Source organism: Stegostoma tigrinum, chromosome 27 (genome assembly GCF_030684315.1).
Source record: "Stegostoma tigrinum isolate sSteTig4 chromosome 27, sSteTig4.hap1, whole genome shotgun sequence".
NCBI lineage: Eukaryota > Metazoa > Chordata > Chondrichthyes > Orectolobiformes > Stegostomatidae > Stegostoma > Stegostoma tigrinum.
In genome coordinates this window covers 4,431,563-4,458,239 of record NC_081380.1, presented here as the reverse complement: position 1 = coordinate 4,458,239, position 26,677 = coordinate 4,431,563, and the positions used below count along the sequence as shown (strand labels likewise).

The following is a 26,677-nucleotide window of genomic DNA, read 5'->3' as shown; positions in this document are numbered from 1 at the left end:
GAAAATTAACCATTCTGTTTGAATGTCTATTTCTGTTTTAACTCAGTGAGAGACTACCGGTTGGCACGGGTTTGTAAGCCTGAATATACAGCAGCTCAGCCTCAACTCATCCAGTTCCTACAGCACTTTATGTTAATCTACAGCCACCTACTGCAGATCAATATAGACAGCAGCTTCCCAGATGCAGTGGAGGCTACCTGGCTCCAATCACTTGCACTGAAGGGTCTCTACAAAACACTGCAGGTAATCACTTGTTAATGAAACTACTGGTGGCTTTGGAATTTTGACCAATTCAAAAAAGAGAGAATGCTGCCCTTGTCCGTCTAGATAATGGAGGTCATGGGTTTGGAAGGTAACTTTGAAGGAGCCTTGATGAAATACTGCATCTCATAGATTGTACACAGTGCTGTCCCCAGGCATCATACTGTGAGGGAGTGAATATTGAAGTTGTTGGATGGGGTGCCAATCAAGTGGCTGCTTTGTCCTGGATGGTGTCAAGCTTTTTGGGTTTTATTTGAGCTGTTCTCATTCAAGCAAGTGGAGAGTATTGCAGCATATTCTTGACTGCTGCCTTGTCAGTTTTGTGGAGAGAGGAGTCAGGACGTGAATTGTACCTCAAGAGTACACTTGCAGAGTCCCAAGCCATATTTCATAGACTATAAGAGTCATTGCGATTGTTCTCAAATGTGATGAACGTACGGAGATTCTGAATGAGGTCATTGCTTTTATTGCAGTGATTGTGCCCTGTTCCATTGCATCAGGACTACTTTGTTGAGCTGGTTTCTGACTAGAATTTCCTCCATTATTGTGGTGACTAACATTTCCATGTCTTTGTTGCAGAAACATAGTGTTGAAGAGATCCACCCGATTATTCTCCGATCTGGTTTGATCAAACTGCTGGAGAAGAAATGCACCAAGGGGACAGGGTTTAGTAAGCTGTGGCTGCTTTGTGACCTGGAGGTAAGAACAGGACCTTCAGCCAATATTGGATTTTTAAGTATGTAGGTCATGTTTCTGCAGTCATTTAAGCTTTGTGCAGTGTTATTAGAGATGCTTCAAGCAGCTCTGTATGCTGCTATTCCTGGCTTCACCTTCCAAACTGGTCAGAAACTACTGTGTACAAATGTTCCATCTGCTGACTGGAGAGATGGAAGGTCTTTTGATATAAAATAAATTCTTCAAAATGTGTTCTGCATTTAACATCTTATACTGAAATTATTCATATACCATGTCTTGTATAAGCCAGATTTGTGCAGAATTGCATTGGACTTCAATTTTAATCTTACCTTGTTCTTTCTTGTTACACCAAGACCCTGTCGATTATGATGTATTCATCAAAGAAGGAGGTCAGTCTTGCTGCTGAAGGGGCAGAATGTGAGACAGAGGAGAAGGAGCAGGTGTCAGATCATGAACCTAAAAGCGGTGGCTCAGTGTTTGACCTTGATGAAACCAAGTCTGATCCCTTGGAAGGTCTTGATGAAGCCACAAAAATCTTTTTCCAGGTATGGATGCAAACTTGCATCTATAAATAAAAAAATGCTCATTACGTTCAGTATGTGTCAGAAATAAAATGTAAATTCCAGTGGGTTAGCATTCTGGTCACTTTGGCTTTTCTGGCTGCTTTGATATTTATACTGCTCGTTGAGAATTAGTGGTGTAGTGTTTATTATTCAAAGACTATCAGTAAGGTTCCATTGTCTCATTAATTAATATTGATGTGGCATTACCTGAGCCACATTTTTGTAACTCCTCCTTCCTTGAAGTCCAGAATGATGAGTACAACATTAAAATTGGGGCCACGCTCCCCTCCAACCCCATCACACCCGGCATGTTCCCCTGCAACCGCAGGAAGTGCTACACTTGCCCCCACACCACCTCCCTCACCCCCATCCCAGGCCCCAAAAAGACTTTCCACATCAAGTAGATGTTCACCTGCACATCTGCCAATGTGGTATACTGCATCCGCTGTACCCGTTATGGCTCCCTCTACATCGGGGAAACCAAGCAGAGGCTTGGGGACTGCTTTGCAGAACACCTCTGCTCGATTTGCAATAAACAACTACATCTCCCAGTCGTGAACCATTTTAACTCCTCCTCCCATTCCTCAGACGATATGCCCATCCTGGGCCTCCTATAGTGCCACAATGATGCCACCTGAAGGTTCCAGGAACAGCAACTCCTATTCCGCTGGGGAACCCTGCAGCCCAATGGTATCAATGTGGATTTCACAAGCTCAAAATCTCCCCTCCCCCACGGCATCCCTAAACCAGCCCAGCTCTCCCCGCCTCCCTATCCTGTTCTTCCTCCCACCTCTGGTCGCACCTCCTTTTTCCTACCTACTAATCTCATCCCACCCCCCCTTGACCTGCCCATCCTCCCCAGACTGACCTATCCCCTCCCTACACTCCCCTCTACAGGCTCCATCTCTGCCCCTTTAACTTGTCTGTCTTCTCTCCACCTATGTTCTCCTCTATCCATCTTCTGTCCGCCTCCCCCTCTCTCCCTATTTATTTCAGAACCCTCTCCCCATCCCCCTTTTCTAATGAAGGGTCTAGGCCCGAAACAGCAGCTTTTGTGCTCCTAAGATGCTGCTTGGCCTGCTGTGTGTTCATCCAGCTCCACACTTTGTTATCTCGGATTCTCCAGCATCTGCAGTTCCCATTATCTCTGATTAAAACTGAGGCCTTCAGGTCTTTGCTGAGGTGTTATGTCATTTAAGAAGGTACAGTTTAACTTGTAGAAAGATTCTGTGAAAGTTTTGATCAATTCACTCAGGTTTGGCCATCGTTAACTTACCTAGAAATCTCTGATAATGTTTGATTTGGTACTTTTCATACAGGAGCTGCAAGCTCTTGAAAAAGAAGAGCTTTGCGCATGTGAGACACATCCATTGTCTGTGACTGTGACAATCTAAATATCGTTTGCTACTGGACCAAACCAACTAGGCTTAAACGATGATTCAGGTGGACCTTTCTTTCTGTAAATGTGTTAGCTGCTTTCTGGGTTATTTATATTGGTGCCCATATTGCTTCACTGGAGACGGCTGTGATAACATGGTTCTTCAAGAGTGTTAGAAGACTGTTTGGCCTCACAGGGGATTGGAAATTGAACTTGTACATATAGCTGTATCCTCTTGACAAAATCTGTGTATTTTCTTCCAGAATGGGCCACCATTGATTAAGAGTAAGGATTCTTAAAATCTCTGTCTCTTTGTCTTTGGAAATTGAGCTGATTTAGTATTGGTTGCCATCCTGACTCAAGTAGGCAAATACAACATAGACTAGAGATTGATCCCAACCATTTTTGCTTGATGCTGGGTAAATGATCTTATTGAGCCCTGAGTGGACCCCTGATGAGTTTTTAAAAAAAACACACCCAGGGAAGTAAATATAACATTTGGACCAGAAATGTATTATTACCGAGCCTGACTCAGTGAGATAATAGGAATGCATTAATTTCTAACTCTCTGACCCAGGGTTTGAGAGGCAATCCTATTTGACCTTCATCTTCTCCATGTTCTCAGGTGGACTAACTGGATAGCTGTGAATATTCCCTGTCAAGAGTTGAAGTAGTAGTACACTTTGACACTTATGTTAAGAGAGGCAGTGATGGCAAAATCATGGAGTGATTTTTGGCTTATTCGTATTTTCTTTCCAACTTGGTGAAAACTTTGTTGAGGGAAGGATCTGATTAAGAAATCGTTTAAGGCTGGTAGTACCCTGGAATTTTATATTGACGATGGTTATTCCTGATTGTACTTTGGGGCCTTCCCTTTAATTGCTGGAATAACAATTGGAATAGTTCTTTCTGGTATAAGTGTTTTTTTTCCCCTCCAGATAACTCACGATGCTCTAAATGCACCTTTGCACATCCTGCGAGCCATGTATGAACTTCAGCTGCGAAAAACAGACTCCTTTTTCCTCGAAGTTCAGAAGAGGTGGGTATGAAATATTAGAATGGTATAAAGTCCAGTCAGAATTTTGCTGTGGAGGATGTTCTGTAGTTGGAAATGGTACAGCTTTGATTGTGGAGGTTTTCTTGAAAAATATTTCTTAAAATGCATTATGATTTGGCCGTCATTGACATTGCTTGAAATCTTCGTTTATTAATGTTGTCTTTGGGTATTGTGCATATTTCTCAAGAGTAACAGAATACTTGTGTACAGGAGAGTTTTGCTGTAAGGTACAATAGTACAACACATGCCTTTTGATGCTCATACTCAGTCTACTTAAACACCCCTAGCTCTTTGGATTACAGTTAAGCGATGTTAAAAGCATGCCCTATACTGGGCGAATCACCCATCCATAGATGTTACCTCAGTTGAGTGGGAGTACTGTTACTTCTAAGTCAGAAAATTATCAGGTTAAATTCCACCCATTATGGGACTACATTATCTAGGATGGCACTTCATTGCATTGCTGAGGGAGTGCTTGATTGTTATGTGATGTTAAACTGCGGCCCCACTTGGCTGGTCAAGTATATGTAAGGGATCCTCTGGCAATATTTGAAGAAAAGCAAACAGATCTCTCAAGTGTATTGGCCAACATTTATCTAAATCCTTATATCACTGATATTTTCAATAGGTAAACTTCGAATGAAACTAATTTCTTTGAGGAAAATCAAAGCCCAAATAAATACAGATTTCTTCTTTCTGCGGCTTTTGGCTAGTTGCTTATCCTTGTATATTAGTCTAAACTCAACTGGTACTTAAATAATAGAAATATAGAAAATGGGAGCAGGAGGAGGCAGTTTAACCCGGCTTCATTGGTCATAGTGATCGTCCAATTCGGTACTGAAGAACGGTCGTTGGACTCGAAACGTTGCCTCTGTTTTCTCTTCACAGAAGCTGCCAGACCTGAGCTTCCCAATGAGTTTTGTTTTTGTTTCAACTTGCTTTCTACCCCTACCCTTTGATCCGTTTAGCCCTAAGGACCATATCTAATTCAATATTAGTATTTGTTTGATTTTCCGTAACAGTGAATGTTGCACGTGTAAGGCTGCAGCATGTGGAATTCACAGCAGCTGATGAGCAGAAGTCAAAGAAGCAAGTTAAGGAAGAATAGCTTCACATGTTAGTTTATGCAGCCTTTTGCCCGTCTACTGCTGCTATAATATCACCTCAGGGAGATGTGTTTGAACTTTCCAGATTGCATTGTTAATGGTTCATAAGAATGGCCTGAAAGTTGACCGAAGTTCTATGTTTTTCGAACCACACCACCCCCCCCCCCCCACCCCACCTCCAGGTTTGATGGGCACGTGATTACGACTGATGAGGCAATCCAGTCCATGTCTTTGAAATGGCAGCCAAGCAAAGCCTCACGTACAGAAGATCATAGCACGAAAGCTGTCGACACTGACATGATGGTTATACCATGTGTGGTATGTCCGATTTTCTTTGTTTTCTTTTGTTCTCCATGTTCAACTTTTATAACTCTTACTCAGTTTTTACATTGTTGCACAATACTCAGCCCAGCTTGGGATTAAAACCTGGTTGCCCAGTTTCTACATCTTATGTGCCTTCATGAGGTAGTAGACTCCTGCATATGTAGTAGCTACACTTTGAAACCATCGTGCTGCAGATTTGTTTATATCTTATTGAAACATATATATTCTTCTTACCGGGCTTGATGGGGAAAATATTGTTTCTGCTTGTGTGAAGAGCCTAAGACTAGAGGGCATAAACTCTGAGTAAGAGGTCACTCAGCTAGGACAGAAGCTGGATTATTAAGTGTATTTAAGGCTGAGATAGACAGCTTTTAAACTGGAAGTGAATCAAGGCTCATAAGGAAAAGGCAGGAAAGTGGTGTTGAGGATGACCATATTTGGCTGTGATCTCATTGAATGGTGGAGCAGACCTCAGTGGGCTGAATCTCAGCCTCTGCTCCTACGTCTTTTGGTTTTCAGAAAAGTCTAGTGACAGTAATTTATTTTAGTTTGGTAAGTGATTTCATGAATGCCATGTGCAGGTGGCTAACCATTGCCCCTTTCTTAAGGGACAATTAGGGACGGACAGTACAAACTGGCCTAGACAGTTCACATTCCAAGGAGGAATGAAATACAGTATGCAGGTTTGGATCTGAAGGTTAATTAATTAGCTTCGAGGGCCAGTAAAGTGCCAAATCCCAGTGCTATGAGCAGACCTTTGAAGGATGTTCCAACACAATATCCTGGCCAGTGTAAGAGGAGATGATCTACAATAAGAGAGCCCAGGTCCTAATGCAGTCCCCATTTCAATATACCCTCTACCTGAATCAAGTGTTACTTAATTCCTCACAATTTTCTTTTTAGCTAGCTGGATTTTAGAGATTGTGGTAGAACTGGGTACAGTTGGAGCATTTAAAAAGAATAGGGAGGGGGGAAAAGAGGAGGGGGTGTAGCACTACTAATCAGAGAGGGTATCACAGCTACAGAAGCTTCCATTGTCGAGGAAGATCTGCCTACTGAGTCAGTATGGGTGGAAATTAGGAACAGCAAGGGAGTAGTCACCTCGTTAGGGGTTTACTACAGGCCCCCCAATAGCAGCAGGGTGATTGAAGAAAGCATAGGTCGGCAGATTTTGGAAAAGTGCGGACGTAGTAGGGTTGTTGTAATAGGTGACTTTAACTTTCCCAATATTGATTGGAACCTCCTTCGAGCAGAAAATTTGAATGGAGCTGTTTTTGTAAGGTGTGTTCAGGAGGGTTTCCTAACGCAGTACGTTGACAGGCCGACGAGGGGAGAGGCCATTCTAGACTTGGTGCTCGGAAACGAGCCGGGGTAGGTATCAGATCTTGTGGTGGGAGAGCATTTTGGTGATAGTGACCATAACTGCCTCACATTCTACATAGCTATGGAGAAGGAGAGGATTAGGCAAAATGGGAGGATATTTAATTGGGGAAGAGGAAACTATGATGCGATTAGACATGAGTTAGGAAGCATGGACTGGGAGCAATTGTTCCGTGGTAAAGGCACTGTAGACATGTGGAGATTGTTTAAGGAACAGTTGTTGCGAGCGATGAATAAATATGTCCCTCTGAGACAGGCAAGAAGGGGTAAGATAAAGGAACTTTGGATGACGAGAGCGGTGGAGCTTCTTGTCAAAAGGAAGAAGGTAGCTTACATAAGGTGGAGGAAGCTAGGGTCAAGCTCAGCTCGAGAGGATTACAGGCAGGCGAGGAAAGAGCTCAAAAATGGTCTAAGGAAAGCCAGGAGGGGGCACGAGAAAGGCTTGGCAGAACGGATTAGGGAGAACACAAAGGCATTTTACACTTAGGTGAGGATTAGGAGAATGGTCAAAGAAAGAGTAGGGCCGATCGGGGATAGCATAGGGAACTTGTGGAGTCTGAGAAGGTAGGGGAAGCCCTAAATGAGTTTTTTGCTTCTGTCTTTACAAAAGAAACGAACTTTGTAGTGAATGAAACCTTTGAAGAGCAGGTGTGCATGCTGGAATGGATAGAGATAGAGGAAGCTGATGTGCTGAAAATTTTGTCAAACATTGACAAGTCGCCAGGCCCGGACCAGATTTGTCCTCGGCTGCTTTGGGAAACGAGAAATGCAATTGCTTCGCCACTTGCGAAGATCTTTGCGTCCTCGCTCTCCACTGGAGTTGTACCTGAGGACTGGAGAGAGGCAAATGTAATTCCTCTCTTCAAGAAAGGAAATAGGGAAACCCCCGGCAATTACAGACCAGTAAGTCTCACGCCTGTCGTCTGCAAGGTGTTAGAAAGGATTCTGAGGGATAGGATTTATGACCACTTGGAAGAGCATGGCTTGATTAAATGCAGTCAACACGGCTTTGTGAGGGGCAGGTCATGCCTTACAAACCTTATCGAGTTTTTTGAGGATGTGACTAGAAAAGTTGATGAGGGTCGAGCTGTGGATGTGGTGTATATGGACTTCAGTAAGGCATTTGATAAGGTTCCCCATGGTAGGCTCATTCAGAAGGTCAGGAAGAATGGGATACGAGGGAACCTAGCTGTCTGGATACAGAATTGGCTGGCCAACAGAAGACAGCGAGTGGTAGTAGAAAGAAAATATTCTGCCTGGAAGTCAGTGGTGAGTGGGGTTCCACAGGGCTCTGTCCTTGGGCCTCTACTGTTTGTAATTTTTATTAATGACTTGGATGAGGGGAATGAAGGATGGGTCAGCAAGTTTGCAGACGACACGAAGGTTGGAGGTGTCGTTGACAGTATACAGTGCTGTTGTAGGCTGCAGCGTGACATTGACAGGATGCAGAGATGGGCTGAGAGGTGGCAGATGGAGTTCAACCTGGATAAATGCGAGGTGATGCATTTTGGAAGGTCGAATTTGAAAGCTGAGTACAGGATTAAGGATAGGATTCTTGGCAGCGTGGAAGAACAGAGGGATCTTGGTGTGCAGATACATAGATCCCTTAAAATGGCCACCCAAGTGGACAGGGTTGTTAAGAAAGCATATGGTGTTTTGGCTTTCATTAACGCGGGGATTGAGTTTAAGAGTCATGAGATCTTGTTGCAGTTCTATAAAACTTTGGTTAGACCGCACTTGGAATACTGCGTCCAGTTCTGGTCGCCCTATTATAGGAAAGATGTGGATGCTTTGGAGAGGGTTCAGAGGAGGTTTACCAGGATGCTGCCTGGACTGGAGGGCTTATCTTATGAAGAGAGGTTGACTGAGCTCGGACTTTTTTCATTGGAGAAAAGGAGGAGGAGAGGGGACCTAATTGAGGTATACAAGATAATGAGAGGCATAGATAGAGTTGATAGCCCGAGACTATTTCCCAGGGCAGAAAAGGCTAACACGAGGGGTCATAGTTTTAAGCTGGTTGGAGGAAAGTATAGAGGGGATGTCAGAGGCGGGTTCTTTACACAGAGAGTTGTGAGAGCATGGAATGCGTTGCCAGCAGCAGTTGTGGAAGCAAGGTCATTGGGGACATTTAAGAGACTGCTGGACATGCATACGGTTACAGAAATTTGAGGGTGCATACATGAGGATCAATGGTCGGCACAACTTCGTGGGCTGAAGGTCCTGTTCTGTGCTGTACTGTTCTATGTTCTACTGGATTCTCAAAAAAATCAATCCTAGGAATGATTTTAACCTAACACCAGAAGTAAGCTACAGTGTTAGAACAACCACCCCATTTAACCAGCTTTCCACCACACTAAAGTCCTGTCGCTTTCAAATAATATCTGTTGACAGTCCTAATAGAGAATGTAGTATTTAATAATGTCACGTTACACACAGAGTAACCTGGTAAAAAGAAAAGCTTTACTGAAAATCTTAAATGAAAGCGAAAATGCTGAGCTAGACTATAACTTGATGAATTCTTGCTAATCAATTCATTAACCAGTTTTCAATCAAAGAATCCTTCTCTCACTGCTGGTGGACTTGTCCAGACACTATCTCTAAATTTTTTCTCAAAGCAGCAGTACTTGAGTCCTGTAGGAGTTTGTGTACAGCACACCTTATCAAATGTGCTATGCCTTAAAGCCACTTGAGGTACACATGGTTCCACAAACATGCCACTCAACTGGATGGTTTGGGACTTTAATACCTATTAAATCCTGTGAAAGCTGAGAAGCAAATTCCTTGTTTCAACCATGACCAAGGCCCTACTTCAATCCTCCTCTGCCACAAGTTACCTTCACATTTAACGCATCCCCGTAATTGCTGAAAGTCTGCAAGCATTATTTTTATCATTTCCTCGGCACCCGATTTCCAATTTGGGCAAACTGCAAGTTGTCCAGCACTCTGCCTTTATCTTGCCATGTTTTAAGTCCCTCTCACCCTCACTCAACTCTAGTTACTGCTGTTCAGTGCATTTCATTTAACATCTTTGCTTGTAAATTTCTGCCTAGTCTCTCCAACCTTCTTGAAAGAAAGACAGAGAGATGTTTTCTGACACAGGAGAATACGGGCTGCTGTTACAGATCTGTAAGGACAGTTATCAGGCAGGCTTAACTTAGACTCCCGGTTCCACGGTGGGATTTGAACCCACAACTTTTGTGCCTTCAAGGCAGAAGTCCTATAGACTGATCCACTATCAAGCATTGAACTAGCAGTGGTGGGATTCGAGCCTACCTCTAGCATCTTGAGAGAATGGAACTTGAGTCAAGCACTTTAGACTATGTGGCCATGCTCCTGTTTCCACACTCACTCACAAAGTAACAATTTCATTGCTCCAACAACATTGCCGTGTATAGCTAAATTTGCATCATTTTTCTTCCTAAGTCGCAAAACTCTTATTGTATCTCAGCTATTTAGCAGTGTCTGGCTTCCAGTTTAGAAACATAGAATCCCGATGGTCCAGAATGAGACCCTTTGGCCCCTCCAGTCTGCACTGATTGTCCCAGGAGCATCTCACCCAACTGCCCCACCCTATCCCCGTAATCCTGCATTTCCCGCGGCTATACCACCTGGCCTATGTATCCCTTAACACTGTGGGCAATTTAGCACAGCCAGTTTCCCTGACCTGTACATCTTTGGATTTTTGGAGGAAACCGGAGCACCTGGAAGAAACCCATGTAGGCAGTGACCTGAGACTGGAATTGGCCTGGGTCCCTGGCACTGAGGCAGCAGTGCTAACCTCTGAGCCAATGTTCCATGCAATAATCCACAAAGAAAAAATTTTTAGTCCCTTACAATGTATCAGGGAAATGTGAGGAAATCTCATATTCTAACAAAATATCTTCCCTTTTTCTTCTCTCTCACCCCTGACAAAATGGGCTGACCCATTCTGGCAGTGCCAAGAAGATGCTATTCCAATGAAGGAAAGCCGTAGAAGTCTGATAAACTATTTCCTATGTTGCTGTGTATGAGAACAGTGCAGCATTTTCTGTTTTCATTTTAAATAACCCATTAATATCATCTTGTACTAGTGGTAAAATTGTGGCACAACCCTTGTAACTTGCACTCACCAACATCACCCCTTTCCACAGCACAAGATCATGGGAAAACTCTGCACACTGGTAAGTGGCCAGCCATTTCCACATTAAAGAATCAAACTTATCTCACCTAGCGCATGTAATGAAAAATCTTAATTTTTATTTAACCAGCAGATACAGCATCAGCTTACATACAGCTTTTAAAAGAAATCCTAAAGTTTTTCCTGTTTAATTTTCTGCATTCTGTTTATATGCAGGCCTGTGCAAACAAAACTTTTCAAACTGACTTCCGTGCCAAAAGGCGTGGGTGTATATCATGTTCTAACCATGTTGGTCAATTCTGGATAGCAAGAAAATTGTATTTCACATCATGGATTTGCTAATAGCAGATTTGCATATAAATGGATTGCATTATAACTCAATTTAAGTTTTCTGTGCAACAATCTTTCCTTTACTGTGCTCCTGGAATAAGGCCTGAATCCTGCAATATTCCTGCTGGCATGAAATTGGTGCTTTGGGTATTGGAATGAGCGGGCTGGATCTCTGAATCTTCTGTCACTCTGTCCTGAAAAGTGTGATGAGAAGAGAAGCTAACTGTTCACTTATCTTCTCATTAATCATCAACTTGCTGAGACCTCACCTCAGCCAGGAGTTAAAAAAAAATGCGAATTTTCCAGAGCGGCAGTTATCTGCATTACGGATCTGTCTATTCCTACTTGGTATCAGGTTAATACAATGTTATATTAGATTTCTTGATGACAGTAAAATGAGCAGAATTATCGCAACCTCTCTGATCTGGCCCAACATGCATTGGAGAAGATGCACTGTTAATGTTTTCCCCCCTCATCTTTGCCCTTCTCTGCAGCCGGTGGCAGCGAGTACAAGCCTAAAGCTGTACGTGGCTGTTTGTTTAAGTGGCTAGACTCACTGGGTTGACTTCTGTTGTGGTAGGCATCTTGCAAACAGGCTGGAAAGCGAAGGCAAACCTTCCTCAATAGTTTGCAGAGCCTTCCTGCCTCATTTTGCCCCCAGGCATTGCTGCCTCTTAAAAAGGAAGCCCCCTGCCTCATGAGCTCATGGCCAATTGGAATGCTAATAGCTAGATAGTCTCAGGAGTGCTGTCAGGAACAATGGCCGCTTGAGGCTGCACCTGGCAACAGAGTGCATGTTGGAATCATATTCCAATAGGGTAAGTGACCCCTGCAAGTAGAGCCAGTCAGGTAGACCTTGGTGGGTGAGTGTTGGCACTTGTTAGAGTAGAGGAGGTAAGGACCATCTCAGCCAGGAGCTGGATGCCCTCCAGAGGCGATAGGGTGACTGACTAGGAGACCATTCACGTCTGGGAGGTGACCAGGTGATATTCCCATGCAGCAGAAGGTGCACCTGCTACAGGTAAGTTGCTGGCATGGATGAGGAAAGGCCACTCCTTAGCTGCTTAAGTGGATCACATTGCTTCCGGATTGAGATTGTCCTCCATCTTCACCTTAGCTGGTAAAATGGCATGGCGGGTGCTATCCCATCTCCCTACCCTCCCATGCCATTTTCCCTTTTACCATATTCCCTCTTCCAGCCTTCACAAAAGCCCTGGTTAAACCAAATTGATTGTGACAGGCTAGACGGCTGGTATAGTGTTATGTTTGGCCAGTTCAACTATACGCATTCACACTGTGACCCACTTTTGCACTGTTGTAAGAAGCCTGTCTTCTAGATCGTATAGGAGGGGAGTTAAATACTGGAGCTGACCATGCTGTATGTATGTTATTTAACAAAAGACAAACCTACTGATGTCATATAGTGGACAGAGCTGATTGAGGTATCGGCTCACTATTCACCCTTGGAACTGAGTCTGACACTCTGGTAGGATTGCAATCAGGCAGATGTCTTTGTGCGGGTGGTGCATTGAGCTGGGCAGAAAATAAGATCCATGCCTCATTAAAGAGAAGCTGTGCACCACAAGCAATCAGAGTGGCTGAATTAAAGGAATAGAAGTAAAATAAAACATTGGTAAAGTTTTTTTGATTTATTTCCGCACTTTGAGACTTTCATTAAATTGATTTATAAATTAGCTCCTTGAATGTTAAAAGGGTCTGCTTGTGCTGGGTGCAGGTCCTTTGTCAAGGTCGCTCATGGCAGACTGGTACAAACTGTGAAGTCACATGATGTAAGGAGTGAACTGGCAAGTTAGATACAGAACTGACTTAGTCAAAGGAGACAGAGGGTAGGGGCGGAAGGATGCTTTTCAGAATAGAGGGTTGTAACTAGTGGTGTTCTACAGGGATCAGTGCTGGGACCTCAACTGTTCATGGTCTGTATAAATAAATTGGAGCAAAACGGCTGGTCTAATTAGTACGTTTGTGGACGATACAAAGATTAGTGGAGTTGTGGATAGTGGGAGGATTGTCAGAGAATATAGATAAGCTGGAGACATGGGCAGAAAAATGGCAAATGGAGTTTAATCCAGATAAATGTGAGATGGTGCACTTTGAAAGGTCAAGCACAAATGGAAATTATACAGTAAATGGCAGAACCCTTATAAGTATTGATATGCAGTGTGATCTGGGTGTGCAGGTCCACAGATTGCTGAAGGTGACAGTGCAGGTAGATAAGGTAGGAAGAAAGGTCTACAGCATGCTTGCCTTCATTGTCAGGGGCATTGAGTATAAGGATAGATAAGTTATGCTGCAGCTTTAGTTAGGCCACACTTGGAATAATGCTTACAGTTCTAATCTCCACACTATCAGAAGAAAGTGGATGCTTTGGAGAGGGTACAGAAAAGGTTTACCAGGTTGTTGCCTGGTATGGGGGATTTTAGGTCTGAAGAAAGGTATGATAGACCGAGTTTGTTTTCACTGGAATGCACAGGAGGTTGAGGTGTGATCTGATTGAAGTTTACAAGATTGTGAACAGCGTGGATAGAGTGGAAAGTATGAGGGTTTTCCCCAGGATGAAGGAACCAATTACTAGGGGACATGGGCTCAAACTGCCGAGTGTTGGGGGCCGGGTGAGTTTAAAATAGATGTGTGAGGCAAGTTTTTCCACACAAAAGGTGGTGGGTGCCTGGAACACGCCGCCAGAGGAGGTGGTGGAAACAGACACCATAGCAACATTCAAGAAGCACCTGGACGAATACATGAATAAGGAGGGAGTAGAGGGATATGGATCCTGTAAGTGAAGACACTTTTAGTATGGAAATGCAGAATGGGTGGGTACAGGCTGGAAGGCTGAAGGACCTATTCCTGTGCTGTACTCTTTGTTCTGCATCTGCTCACTGATAAGACCTGCCATTAGGTGCTGACTGTTTGCTCTCACATTAGAAACATTGTGAACAAATGAGACTGTTCCTAACCTCATCAGAAGACATGACTGGCAGGGTTAGAATTCCTAGCTCGTTTCCCTGGGCAAGAGGTACTGAGGTTTGTGATGACCCAGTCCTTATCACAAAGCCATCATGAAAGCAGTTGTAGGCTATTTAGCTCCTTGAGTCTGTTCTGCCATTCAGTGAGATATTCACTGATTTCTGATCTAAATTCTTCAAACCGTCTTTGCATTATGTCCACCTTTTTATAACCAAAAATCTAATCATTTCAGTTCTATGATGAGCTTAATGTAAACTGCCATTTGAGAAAGCTATCCAAACTTCTGTTACTCTTTGCGCCTAGTACTGTTTCCTACCTTCACTCTAGACTTTCACTTTTTGGCTGTGCCTTCCTGTTCCTCAACTCTCCAATTAGTAGGAACACTTTCTGTTCTCAAATTGTGTTCTGCGTATCTTAGAAATTTATGTGAATCTTAATTTTGTAAATTCCAGAGACCATAACTGTAGTTTGTGAATTATCTCTTTGTAATTTAATGCTTGGAGTCCAGCTATCATTATTTTCCTCCTAAACTATGGTGCTCAGAACTAAACATAATTCACTAACCCTTTTGATTAATTTCTGTGTATCTCAATAGCATTTTGATGATCTCTGCAGTTAGATCCCCAAGACTCTTTGAATCTCAACTTTTAGCTTTTTCACTATTTCAAAATAACACTCACTGCGTTCTTTTAGGACCAAAATAGATATCTCCTCACTTTATTAAACTCTCATGTGCCACAGCTTTTGTGTGATTTACTTAAAATTACAAAGAGATGTGAATAGTTTCTGATTCTGTCCAGCCCATTTATAATCAAAACAATGGCACACTTACTTATTCAAGCACTTGCCGGGAATTTCTATGCATCTTTGTCGTATTGTGCAATAACGTTTCTCCACTGAATAAACTATACTATTTTGATTGAGATAACAAGGTGTAGAGCTGGATGAACACAGCAGGCCAAGCTGCATCAGAGGCGCAGGAAGGCTGACATTTCGGGCCTAGACCCTTCATTTGTGAAGAAGGATCTAGGCCCGAAACGTCAGCCTTCCTGCTCCTCTGATGCTGCTTGGCCTGCTGTGTTCATCCAGCTCTACACCTCGTTATCTCAGATTCTCCAGCATCTGCAGTTCCTGCTATCTCTGATACTATTTTGATTTATTGGTTTTAGCTTTTGTGCAGAACTAACGCTGTTCTTGATACATTCATTTTGTAAATAAGGCAGTTTTTTGTACAAATTGCAGTTCCACAACCATTTGTTTCTATGTGGAACAATAGAATAACAGAGCACCAAAGAAAAGCATTCACCCCTGCCCCCCACCTTAGATCTTGCTAGAAGGTCCCACTGTCTATATCAAAGCCTGGGCCTTCAAAAATGTCCTCTTTAAATATTTCTTCAATTCCCTTTTTTTTTGAAAAATGTTATTCACTCTGTTTCCACCTCGCTTCCAAGCATTATACTCCAAAACGTAGCTTTCATGTCGCCTCTGGATTTTCAGCCAGTTACCTTAAATCTTTGATTGTTAAGCCTTTTGCAAGTAGAAACAATTTGTTGAATGAGAACCTTTTGCTTTTGGTTACCTTTATCAACCTTACTTTTACCTTCTTTGCCCTAAAGAGAGCAAATAGAATATCTTTCGTCTCTCCGTTGTACCTGAAATTTTCCAAACCTGGTACCATTCTGAGGGTTCTCAGCAACCTTTTGATGTCCTTCCTAAAATGTGCTGCCAAGAATTAAATATGCTAATTCAGTTGAGACCTCCCCACTGCTTTATAAAGATTTAGCATAATGCCTTTGCTTTTGCACTCACATATTTAAGTTTCATTAATATCTGACAATTTTATAAATGCTTATGGTGAAAGGACAGCCATGGGATTTGCTTTGATCTGTTTTATCCCAAGCCTGCAAATCCCTATGTGCTGAGGTTTACTGATGCAAATTCTTTGAGGCAATGTATAATAGATAAGAATGCACAAGCTGTTGATGAATAACCAAAGTTCATTTGAAATTATCTTCATGTTGTGCTGTAATGATTTTGTTCATTTATTAAGCACTCGGTAGGTGAAGCTAACCTGTCTGTTTTAATAGTCCAAGCCTTTGCGTTGTGAGAAGGCAACAGAGGAAGCCAACCCTGTGACCCAGAAACTCATAACCAACACAGAAAGTGACCTGCAACTCAGTTTTGCCAAACAACGACGGACTAAAAGCTCCATGCTGTTGCACAAAGAGCTCGACATGAGAAGCAAGAGGACAGCTCGGGACTACCTGTACAAAGTCAACGAAGCCATCTCCATACTATACGCCAGGCACGTGCTGGCTTCTCTGTTAGCTGACTGGCCAAGTGGAGAGCCAATCACTGAGGAGGTGCTGGGTCTCAGCTGTCCGTCGCACATGGCCTACATACTTGACTTGCTTATGCAGCTGGAGGAGAAACAGCTATGGGAAAAGGTTGGTGATAGACTTGCGAGCTGGGCCAGTGCTTCGCTGGGCAGCATTTTAGTAAAGCAAAGGGTACCTGTCCAAAGGTGTTTTCACTTCTTGGAGTGAGGGACAGAACTACAGGTCAATATGGTCATATACGCCAGGCAGGGTTTAACAGACTCCTGCAAGGATACAGTGAAGAAAACGGTGGCGGTATGAGGGTCAGATAGAAATTCTCCTGGGTGGCAACGCAGAATTTGAGCTTTTGTCTCTGGCTGCTACTGTTTGACAAAACATGCAAAATGTTTTTTTCAAAAAAGTGTAGACAGTGTTGTAATGTCAGCAACAAATTTCTTTCCCTTCTTTTGCCCAACTTGTTCCCCTGCCCCTTCCCTCATCGCTGCCCCACCCACCACCCCAAACACCTTCACCCCCCCCCCATGGCACCTCCCACCTGCCGCCCTGGTGCACAGACACTCTCCACCTGGCACCTACTCACCTCCCCATGGTGCACATGCCCGAATGGCACCTGCCTCCCCCATTGCGTCCCCCCTCCCCCATCACAGCCCGACCCTCATCTCATTGCACCCCCAGCTTCTCAATGTGGTGCCTGCCCCTTATTTCATAGCCTCAGACATAAACATGGTTTACTGGTCAGTTTATTTATTATTGATTTAAATGTCTCAGCAGTCATAAATTAAGAAATGCTACTGTGGGGAAGGACTACCAGCAGAAAGCCAAGTGACTAAACTAAGCTAAGTGCATTTTTTTCCCTTTCATAATATTATCATCATTTAGGGCTTAATTGACTGCAGCCTGGCGCTTCCCCATTGTGTTGTGCATTTGGTTAAACCTGTAAATATGTTTTCCGTGTTACAGTTTTACTATCTTTTTGTTTGTTTTCAACAGATTCTGCAGAAGGTGCTGCTTGGTTGCAGTGTGAACATGCTGAGGTCTCTGGCAGTGACAGCCTGTCAGTTTATGGAAGAGCCAGGAATGGATGTCCAAGTCAGGGAGTCCAAGCATCCCTATGACAACAACTCTACGATTGAGGTTTCGTCTAGCTTTGTGTTGCAGTTTATTCCAAATGTTGTGCCAGCCCATGATACCATGTAATGAAACCAGGACAGATTGAAGCCCCCATGATCCTGGGTGTTTTTTAACACACAAAAAGGACACTGATTTACTCAGTGCTTTTCAAATCATCAGAGCATCCAAAAGCACTGTCATTATGTCAGAAAAAGGTCAGCCTGTTGGTACCCTATGAGGTCCCACAAACAGCAATGACTAAATCACCAATAAAATGTTCTGTGTCTGGCAGGAGGTGGGTAAATGGTAGTTTTGGAGGGATAGACATTTGACCTGGGAATGTGGAAGAACTTTCCTGCTCTGCGTCAAATAGTTGCAGAGCACGGCACTTTGTAGATATTTTCCCATCAACTTGTTCAGAGATGTTATTACACACATAATAAAAACTGAAAGAACTGTGGATGCTGTATCAGGAACAAAAACAGAAGTCGCTGGAAAAGCTCAGCAGGTCTGACAGCATTTGTGAAGGGAAATCAGAGTTAAACAAAGAACAAAGAAAATTTCAGCACAGGAACAGCAGGCCCTTCGGCCCTCCAAGCCTGCGCCGATCAAGATCCTCTGTGTAACCTGTCATGTATTTTCTAACGGTCTGTGTCCATTTGCTCCCTGCCCATCCAAGTACCTGTCCGAATATATCTTAAAAGACGCTAACATGTCTGCGTCTACCACCTCCGCTGGCAACGCGTTCCAGGCACCCACCACCCTCTGTGTAAAGAACTTTCCACGCGTATCTCCCTTAAACTTTCCTCCTCTCACTTTTTGAACTCATGACCCCTAGTAATTGAGTCCCCCACTCTGGGGGGGCGGGGGGTGGGGGAAGCTTTTTGCTATCCACCCAGTCTATACCCCTCTTGATTTTGTAGACCTCAATCAGGTCCCCCCCTCAATCTCTGTCTTTTTAATGAAAATAATCCTAATCTACTCAACCTCTCTTCATAGCTAGCACCCTCCGTACCAGGTAACATCCTGGTGAACCTCCTCTGCACCCTCTCCAAAGCATCCACATCCTTTTGGTAATGTGGCGACCAGAACTGCACACAGTACTCCAAATGTGGCCGAACCAAAGTCCTATACAACTGCAACATGACCTGCCCACTCCTGTACTCAATACCCCACTCAATGAAGGAAAGCATGCCATATGCCTTTTTGACCACCCTATTGACCTGCATTGTCACCTTCAGGGAACAATGGACCTAAACACCCAGATCTCTCTGTTCATCAATTTTCCCTAGGACTTTTGCATTTACTGTATGTTCACCCTTGAATTTGATCTTCCAAAATGCATCACCTTGCATTTGCCTGGATTGAACTCCATCTGCCATTTATCTGCCCAACTCTCCAGTCTATCTATATTCTGCTGTAATCTCTGACAGCCCCCTTCACTATCAGCTACTCCACCAATCTTAGTGTCATCAGCAAACTTGCTGATCAGACCACCTACACCTTCCTCCAGATCATTTACATATCTCACAAACAACAGTGGTCCCAGCACAGATCCCTGTGGAACACCACTGGTCACAGGTCTCCGATTTGAGAAACTCCCTTCCACTATTACTCTGTCTCCTGTTGCCCAGCCAGTTTTTTATGTTTTGGATCTGGTGACCCTCCATCAGAACTGATGGTAGTTAGGAAAATGTTGGTTTATATGCAGAAGATAGAGAGTGGGAAGGGGGTAAGGAGTAAATGATAAACATCCACATTCTGCTTATTAATAAAACGCCATGAGCTTCAAATTGTCTGTCAGTTTAATACACTATTCCCTGGCTAATGTCTGTCTCAGGCTTGCTGCAGTGTTCCAGCGAAGTCCAGTGCAAGTTAGAAGAATGACAGAGATAACACAGTGTAGAGCTGGATGAACACAGCAGGCCATGCAGCATCAGAGGAGCAGGAAGGCTGACATTTGGGTCCTAAAGGGTTTAGGCCTGAAACGTCAGCTTTCCTGCTCATCTGATGCTGCTTGACCTGTCGTGTTCATTCAGCTCTACACTGTGTTATCTCAGATTCTGCAGCATCTGCAGTTCCTTCTATCTCTGGAAGAATGACACCTCATTTTCAGCTTGGGACCCTGCAGCCCTGCGGATTCAATATCAAGTGCAATAATTTTAGGGCCTAAACTCTGTGTCCTAGCCCCCCACCCACCCACCAGGCTTTGTTTTCTCTCAGTCTGCCATTATACACTGCCTACTGTTACCTGCTAATGGTCTCCATTAACAACTATTCACCCTTGTGGCCAGATCGTTATCAACTCCTTTGTCTATCTAACTGCTGTTCTGTTTCTTTGGGCTCTGTTCGCACTTTGATTTCAACTTTCTTCTTATTAGCTGGCACTCCCTTTAGAGCCAGGGGCTCAGATGGAGAGTAATTTGTTAGATGTGTCCAGGAGGGCCTTTTGGGTCAGTATGTTGAAAATCCAACCAGAGAGGATGCCATACTAGACTTCGTATTAGGGAATGAGCCCGGACAGGTGATTGATGTTTCAGTAGGGGAGACCCTTTTGGACTTAGAGACCATAACTTCATAAGATTTAGTGTATTCATGGACAAGGATGAGTATGCCTCTTAGGTAAAGGTGTTTAATTGAGCAAGAGCCAATTATATCCAAATTAAACAAGAACTGGGGGATGTGGATTAGAAGCAGTTATTTGCGGGCAAATCTACGTCTGGTATGTGAGAGGCTTTAAAAAAACCGGTCGATTAAAGTGCAGGACATGCATGTCCCTGCAGAACTAAAAGATAGGAATGGCACGATCCAGGGACCATGGATTACAAGGGAAATTGTAAACTTAATCAAAACTTACAAACTGACCAAGCCTCTTAAGAAGAATAGATAAATTAGAAAGGAACTTAAATGCAGAATTGGGAACGCTAAAAGGGGCCATGGAATGTTTTTTACAAACAGGGTCAAGGAGAATCCCAAGGTTTTTTATGCAAATGTTAGACGAAAGAGGATAGCAAGGGAAAGTGTGGGCCCCCTCAAGGACAAAGGAGGGAAGTCCTGTGTGGAGCCACAGGAAGTGGGAGAAATCCTTAATAAGTACTTTGTATTGGTATTCACCGAGGAGAAGGACGTGACTGATGTAGAGGTCAGGGATGAGTGTGTGAATACTCTGGAGAATGTCAAGAGGAGGTTTTGGGAATTCTAAATTGCTGTAAGGTAGACAAGTCCCCAGGGCCAGATGGGATCCATCCCAGGTTGTTTCGAGAGGCAAGGGAAGAAATAGCTGGGGAATTAGCAGATACCTTCACATCCTCTTTGACCTCAGGCAGGGTTCCAGAGGACTGGAGATGACCCAGTGTTGTTCTCTTGTTTAAGAAAGGAAGCAGGTATAATCCAGGAAATTATAGACCAGTGAGTCTGGCATCTGTGGTGGGGAAGCTCTTGGAGAAGATACTAAGGGACAGGTTATATGGACATTAGGAAGAAAATGGCCTAGTTAGTAACAGGCAAAATGGTTTTGTACGGGGAAGGTAATGTCTTACCAACCTGATCGAATTTTTTGAAAGATAATTGATGAGGGAAAGCTATGGATGTTGTTTATGTGGACCTTAGTAAGGCATTTGATATAGTTCCACACGGCAGATTGGTATAAAAATTAAAATCAAATGATATTTGGGGTGGGCTGGCTCTAGATGGATACAAAACTGGCTTGGTCATAGAAGTCAGAGGGTAGTGGTAGAATGGTGTTTTTCCTGAATAGAGACCTGTAACTAGTGGTGTTCCACAGGGATCAGTCTTAGGTCCTCTCTGTTGTTTGTGTATATATGTGTATATATATAAATGATATGGAGGAAAATGTGGGTGGTCTGATTAGTAAGTTTGCGGATGATACAAAGATTAGTGGAATTGCTGATAGTGCCAACAATTGTGAAAGGATATAACCGGATATAGACAGATTGGCAACTTGGGCACAGAAATGGCAAATGGAGTTTAATCCAGACAAATGCAAGGTGATGATTTTTTGGAGGATCAAATTTGGGTGTGAATTATACTGTAAATGGCAGAACTGTTAGGAACATTAATGTTGAGATGAATCTGGGTATACAGGCTCACAGTTCCCTAAAAGTGGCAACACAAGTGGCCAAAGTGATTAAGGAGGCATATGGCATGCTTGCCTTCATTGGCCCGGACATGGAGTACAAGAGTTGGCAAACTATGTTGCAGCTATTATAAAACCCTTGTTAGGCCGCCTTTGGAGTATTGTCTGCAGTTTTGGTTGCCGCATTCCCAGAATGATGTGGAAGCTTTGGAGAAAGTGCAGAGAAGATTCACCAGGATGTTGCCTGGTCTCCAGGGCATTGGCTATGAGGAAAGGTTAAAAAGAATAGAAATATTTTCACTGGAAAACCGGCAGCTGAGGGGAGACCTGATAGACCTCTACAATATAATGAGGGGCGTAGATAGGGTGGATAGTCAGAGGCATTTTCCCAGGGTTGAAGTCTCAATTACAAGAGGGCACAGGTTCAAGGTGAGAGGGGGAAAGTTTAAGGGAGATGTATGGGAAAGTTTTTCACGCAGAGAGTGGTAGTGGCCTGGAATGGAGTGCCAGAGGAGGTGGTGGAAGCAGGCACATTTTAGAGGCATCTGGATGGTTATTTGAATAGAGAGGAAATAGTGGGATAGACTGAATAAGGGCAGAATGTTTGTTTTTTAGTTTAGTCAGGACATGATGATCGGCACAGACTTGGAGGGGTGAAAGGCCTGTTCTTGTGCTGTACTCCTCTTTAGTTCTTTGTTCTTTCTTTTACTCCTTACCCCCTCGCCCTCTCTATCTTCTGCATATAAACAAACATTTTCTTAGCTACCATCTGTTCTGAGGAAGGGTCACTGGACCCAGAATGTTTAAGCCTGATTTCTCTTTGCAGGTAATTTTCCAGCAACTTCTGTTTTTGTTCATATTATTAAATACCTCTGGAGCAGGTGGGACTTGAAGCTGGGCTTCTTGGCTCAGAGGTAGGGACACCAGAACACAGCTTGTATTGACAACTGTGTTCTGTTCTGCAGTTAAAAGCTAAATATTTTGCTAATGTCTCTGGAATGAGACTTAAATCTCTGAACTCTGACTTGACTGAATGCTGCCAAATGAGCCATGACTTGTGTCTAGTGCCACAGAACTTGTCTTGGTGAATATAAAAGTAGTGAAATGGGCTGATGAGCTTCAAGATCTTTCTGAGCACTGAGTTGGTCATTCCTTCTCAATAACCATATAAATCCTTGAGGAAGTTGAAAGGAACTGATGGCCTAACAAGGGTCAAGAATTTTAATTGGTTCTAGAAAAGAAAATTTCTGAAGAATTGAATGAGCTGTTTGTGGTAATGTCCGTACCTCTGAACCAAGAAGCCCAGGTTTAAAGTCCAACCAGCTCCAAAGTTGTGTAAAAACATTTCTGAACATGTTGATTAGAAAATGGATAGAAAAGAGAAAAGACTGCATCTAAAACATGCATTCTATTAATTTAAAAGGAAAGTGATGGAGATTCTAGAACAGTCTGTACAAATTGGTGCCAAACAAGAGGCTGTTATGCAAGGCCAGGGCTCACAGGTTTGAGGATTGGTAAATTGGCACAAAACTGTACAAATAACCCCCCCCAGCGCCAGGGTCTAGTGTTCATTTCCAGCCTCAGGGCGACTGTCTGTGTGGAGTTTGCACATTCTCCCCATGTCTGTGTCGGTTCCCTCTGGGTGCTGTGGTTTCCTCCCACAGTCCAAAGATGTGCAGGTTCGGTGGATTGGCCACAGGAAATTGCCCCTTGGTGTCCCGGGTTGTGTGGGCCAGGTGGATTAACCCTAGGAAGTGTAGGGTTGCAGGGACAGGATTGAGGTGAGGGTTTGAATGGGATGCTCTTCAGAGGCCCAATGTGGACTTGATGGGCTGAATGGCCTACAGTAGGGATCCTGATTCTAAATAGGTAATTTTCAGGATGGCTAAACACAACTAATGGAGTGCTGCAAGCAATCCGTGCTTGGGTTTTCAGCTGTTTACCACTTATTTCAGTGATTCATGAGGGGAATGTATGTTATGTGTGCAGAGTCACTGATGATACAGAGGTTGAGAAAATGAGCTGTGAGGGGGAGGCGGAAAGTCTGCAAAGGGGATATGTAGATCAGTTAAATCGTTGAGCAAGAAGGTGGCTGATGGAGTATAATGTAGCAAAGGGATAAATTATTCACTTGGATAATAAGAATGAAAAAAACAGGTATATTCATAAAACTAGTAGTGGTATTCTGAGCAACATGTCTCTCCTTGAACATAGAAAGTTAATATGCAGGTGCAGCTAACAAAAGGAACACAAATGGTATGTTGACCTTTATTGTGGTGATTTCATTGAAATGTATAAAATATTAGAGGGGTTGACAGGTAAATGTTGAGAGAAGCTACTTCTAGTGAATGCAGTCTGTTGAACTGGGCATCATAATCTCAAGGTGAGATAACAAGGTGTAGAGCTGGATGAACACAGCAGGCCAAGCAGCATCAGAGGATCAGGAAGGCTGACGTTTTGGGCCTCGACCCTTCTTCAGAAAATGGCAGAGCAGACTCAAGGGACTGAAAGGTCTACTCTCTTTTTTCCTTCACTCCTTGGGTGTTATTTGTTCTTTCAGTTGAAAGATGAGAACTTCAGAAAAAAAATTGGCGCACTTGTATCCTTGCTATGATACCATTGATTTTTGACAAACTAATCTAGAAATGGAAAGAACGGTCCCAGCAGAGTGAAACTGGATTATTTTAAATGTCCCTACAGGGCACTGTGGAATAAAACTGTAAACTTCTAAAAAGTAAACCTTAAGGCAGAATGTTAAAGAGTGCAAGTCATAGTTTCTTGATAGTCTTAATCAATGGTCATCTCATTTTTTTAAAATTAATTTTGATCAGTAGGAAGGTGGTGGCATAGTGGTAATGTCATGGACTAGTAATTCAGAACCCCAGGCTAATGGTCTTGGGGCATGTGTTTCACCATAGTGGTAATGTCATGGACTAGTAATTCAGAACCCCAGGCTAATGGTCTTGGGGCATGTGTTTCACCATAGTGGTAATGTCATGGACTAGTAATTCAGAACCCCAGGCTAATGGTCTTGGGGCATGTGTTTCACCATAGTGGTAATGTCATGGACTAGTAATTCAGAACCCCAGGCTAATGGTCTTGGGGCATGTGTTTCACCATAGTGGTAATGTCATGGACTAGTAATTCAGAACCCCAGGCTAATGGTCTTGGGGCATGTGTTTCACCATAGTAGATGATGATGTATGTGTTCAATTTATAAAAATTATTTGAATAAAAAGCTGCCTTAGTGGCAACCATGTAACCACTGTTGATTATCGTTAAACCCCCATCTGGTTCACTAATGCTCTTTAGCGAAGGAAATCTACCATCCTTGCCTGGTCGGTAAATGACACCAGACTCTCAGCAACATGGTTGATTCTGAGCTGCCCTGGGTTAATTAGGGATGGGCCATTGTTGTCCACGTTCCTTGAATGAATTAGAAAAGGCATATCTGGCACTTAATCACAAACCAGATGTGATTTATATTCTTATGCAGCACTTTGCATGTTTCTGTCCTAAATACTTTGGTTGAGAATCTTCATTGGGAGCAATAACAAATTATCCAATAAAAGTTGCTAGTTTTTCTTTAACCTTTAGGACAAAGTTCACATCCCTGGTGCTATATACCTATCTGTGAAGTTTGATCCACGATGTGTGTCTGAGGATGGCTGCGATGAGTTGTTGATGTCCAGTAGTAGTGACTACAAACAAGATCGGCATATGTTCAGTGGATCGTCACACAAGTGGATTGACTTTGACATTCCAGGTAGAATTTTCATAGAATCAGTCAGTCACGGTTTCAGTTCTGTGTGCCCTGATCAGGGTACAGGATGGTATTGTTCATTAACACATGACAACTGAACACGTAACAGTTGAAGTGTACACTGCTGATAATTTGGCCAATATCTTCCAATCTTGGTGCGTTAAACCCTAAACCGGTGAGAAGTCAAATATTCCAAAGTCGTACTGATAAAGGGATAACTTGGGACATTGTGAATATTCGTAAAAGTAGCATTTTTTCAGGTTTTGTTTTGACTGGGCAGACAGTGAATAAACCATTTTAGGGCTCTCAGGCTGCCATTATAATAGTGATGATTAGATTTGCTTCTCATGCTCTAAATTAATCCTGACTCCTTAGAGATGTGGAAACTGTTGCTGAAAGTGGTTGCTCACTCAACAAGAATGTGTTATTATCCTATGAATCACTTCGGGAGAATAAGTAGAAAGGACCTTAAAAAGGTCGCTTGGATGGATGAACCATTTTCTCAAGTTTGATCCTGATGGCTGCAGTACATCTTCACAATACATTTACTGTGGTTGGAACAGCAGTGCAATGAACTGTGAGTGACAGTGCAAGCCTGAGTACCAAGTCCAGGGAAGTGGGGGTTGATAGCCCAAATCTCAGTGATTGGTGATCCTGCTCTAAATTTCCTACAAATTGAGTGTGCTTTGATGTTATAGGGTTGCTGAAGTGAAGACTGTACTGGCAATAAGTAATAATCCCTTACCTTGTGTACCTCGATTAATGGTACCTATTTTGAAGCCTTTGTGTTGGACACACACACTTGTCTTTGCAGAAGAGCAGGGTTAGGGCGTAGGCACTCACTTTTAGAGAAAAGGAAATTGAAGATAATGTCAACAAGAGCCATTGAATTTGTGGCTCAAGTTGTAATCCAGATTCTCAGACTAATGTTCTGGGGACATGGGTTTGAATCCCGTGACAGATGGTGAAATTTGAATCCTACAGAAATCTGGAATTAAAAGCTCATTGCATAGCGACTTGTAATCACTTCGATGGAAAAACCCATCTGGTTCACTAATGTCCTTTTCAGTAAGGAAATCTGCCATTCTTACCTGGTCTGGCCTACATGTGACTCCAGACCCACAGCAATGTGTTTACGCAGTTGTAGACTCACACAGCACAGAAACAGACCC

At 43.2% G+C, this 26,677-nt stretch overlaps 1 protein-coding gene across 3 annotated transcripts in view; it reads left to right on the top strand.

The window, feature by feature from the left end:
• zzef1 (zinc finger, ZZ-type with EF hand domain 1) overlaps positions 1-26,677 on the top strand; it is a 255,470-nt gene that overhangs the window by 170,738 nt on the left and 58,055 nt on the right. For 2 of the 3 annotated variants that reach the window (XM_048556964.2, XM_048556963.2), the window contains exons 44-52: positions 47-243; positions 841-960; positions 1,311-1,502; positions 3,837-3,937; positions 5,244-5,379; positions 10,896-10,925; positions 16,285-16,644; positions 17,527-17,670; positions 25,340-25,508. In XM_048556964.2, the coding sequence (XP_048412921.1) occupies positions 47-243; positions 841-960; positions 1,311-1,502; positions 3,837-3,937; positions 5,244-5,379; positions 10,896-10,925; positions 16,285-16,644; positions 17,527-17,670; positions 25,340-25,508 (1,449 nt within the window). The remainder of the gene's footprint in view (positions 1-46; positions 244-840; positions 961-1,310; positions 1,503-3,836; positions 3,938-5,243; positions 5,380-10,895; positions 10,926-16,284; positions 16,645-17,526; positions 17,671-25,339; positions 25,509-26,677) is intronic. The other variant, XM_048556965.2, reaches the window with a different exon arrangement.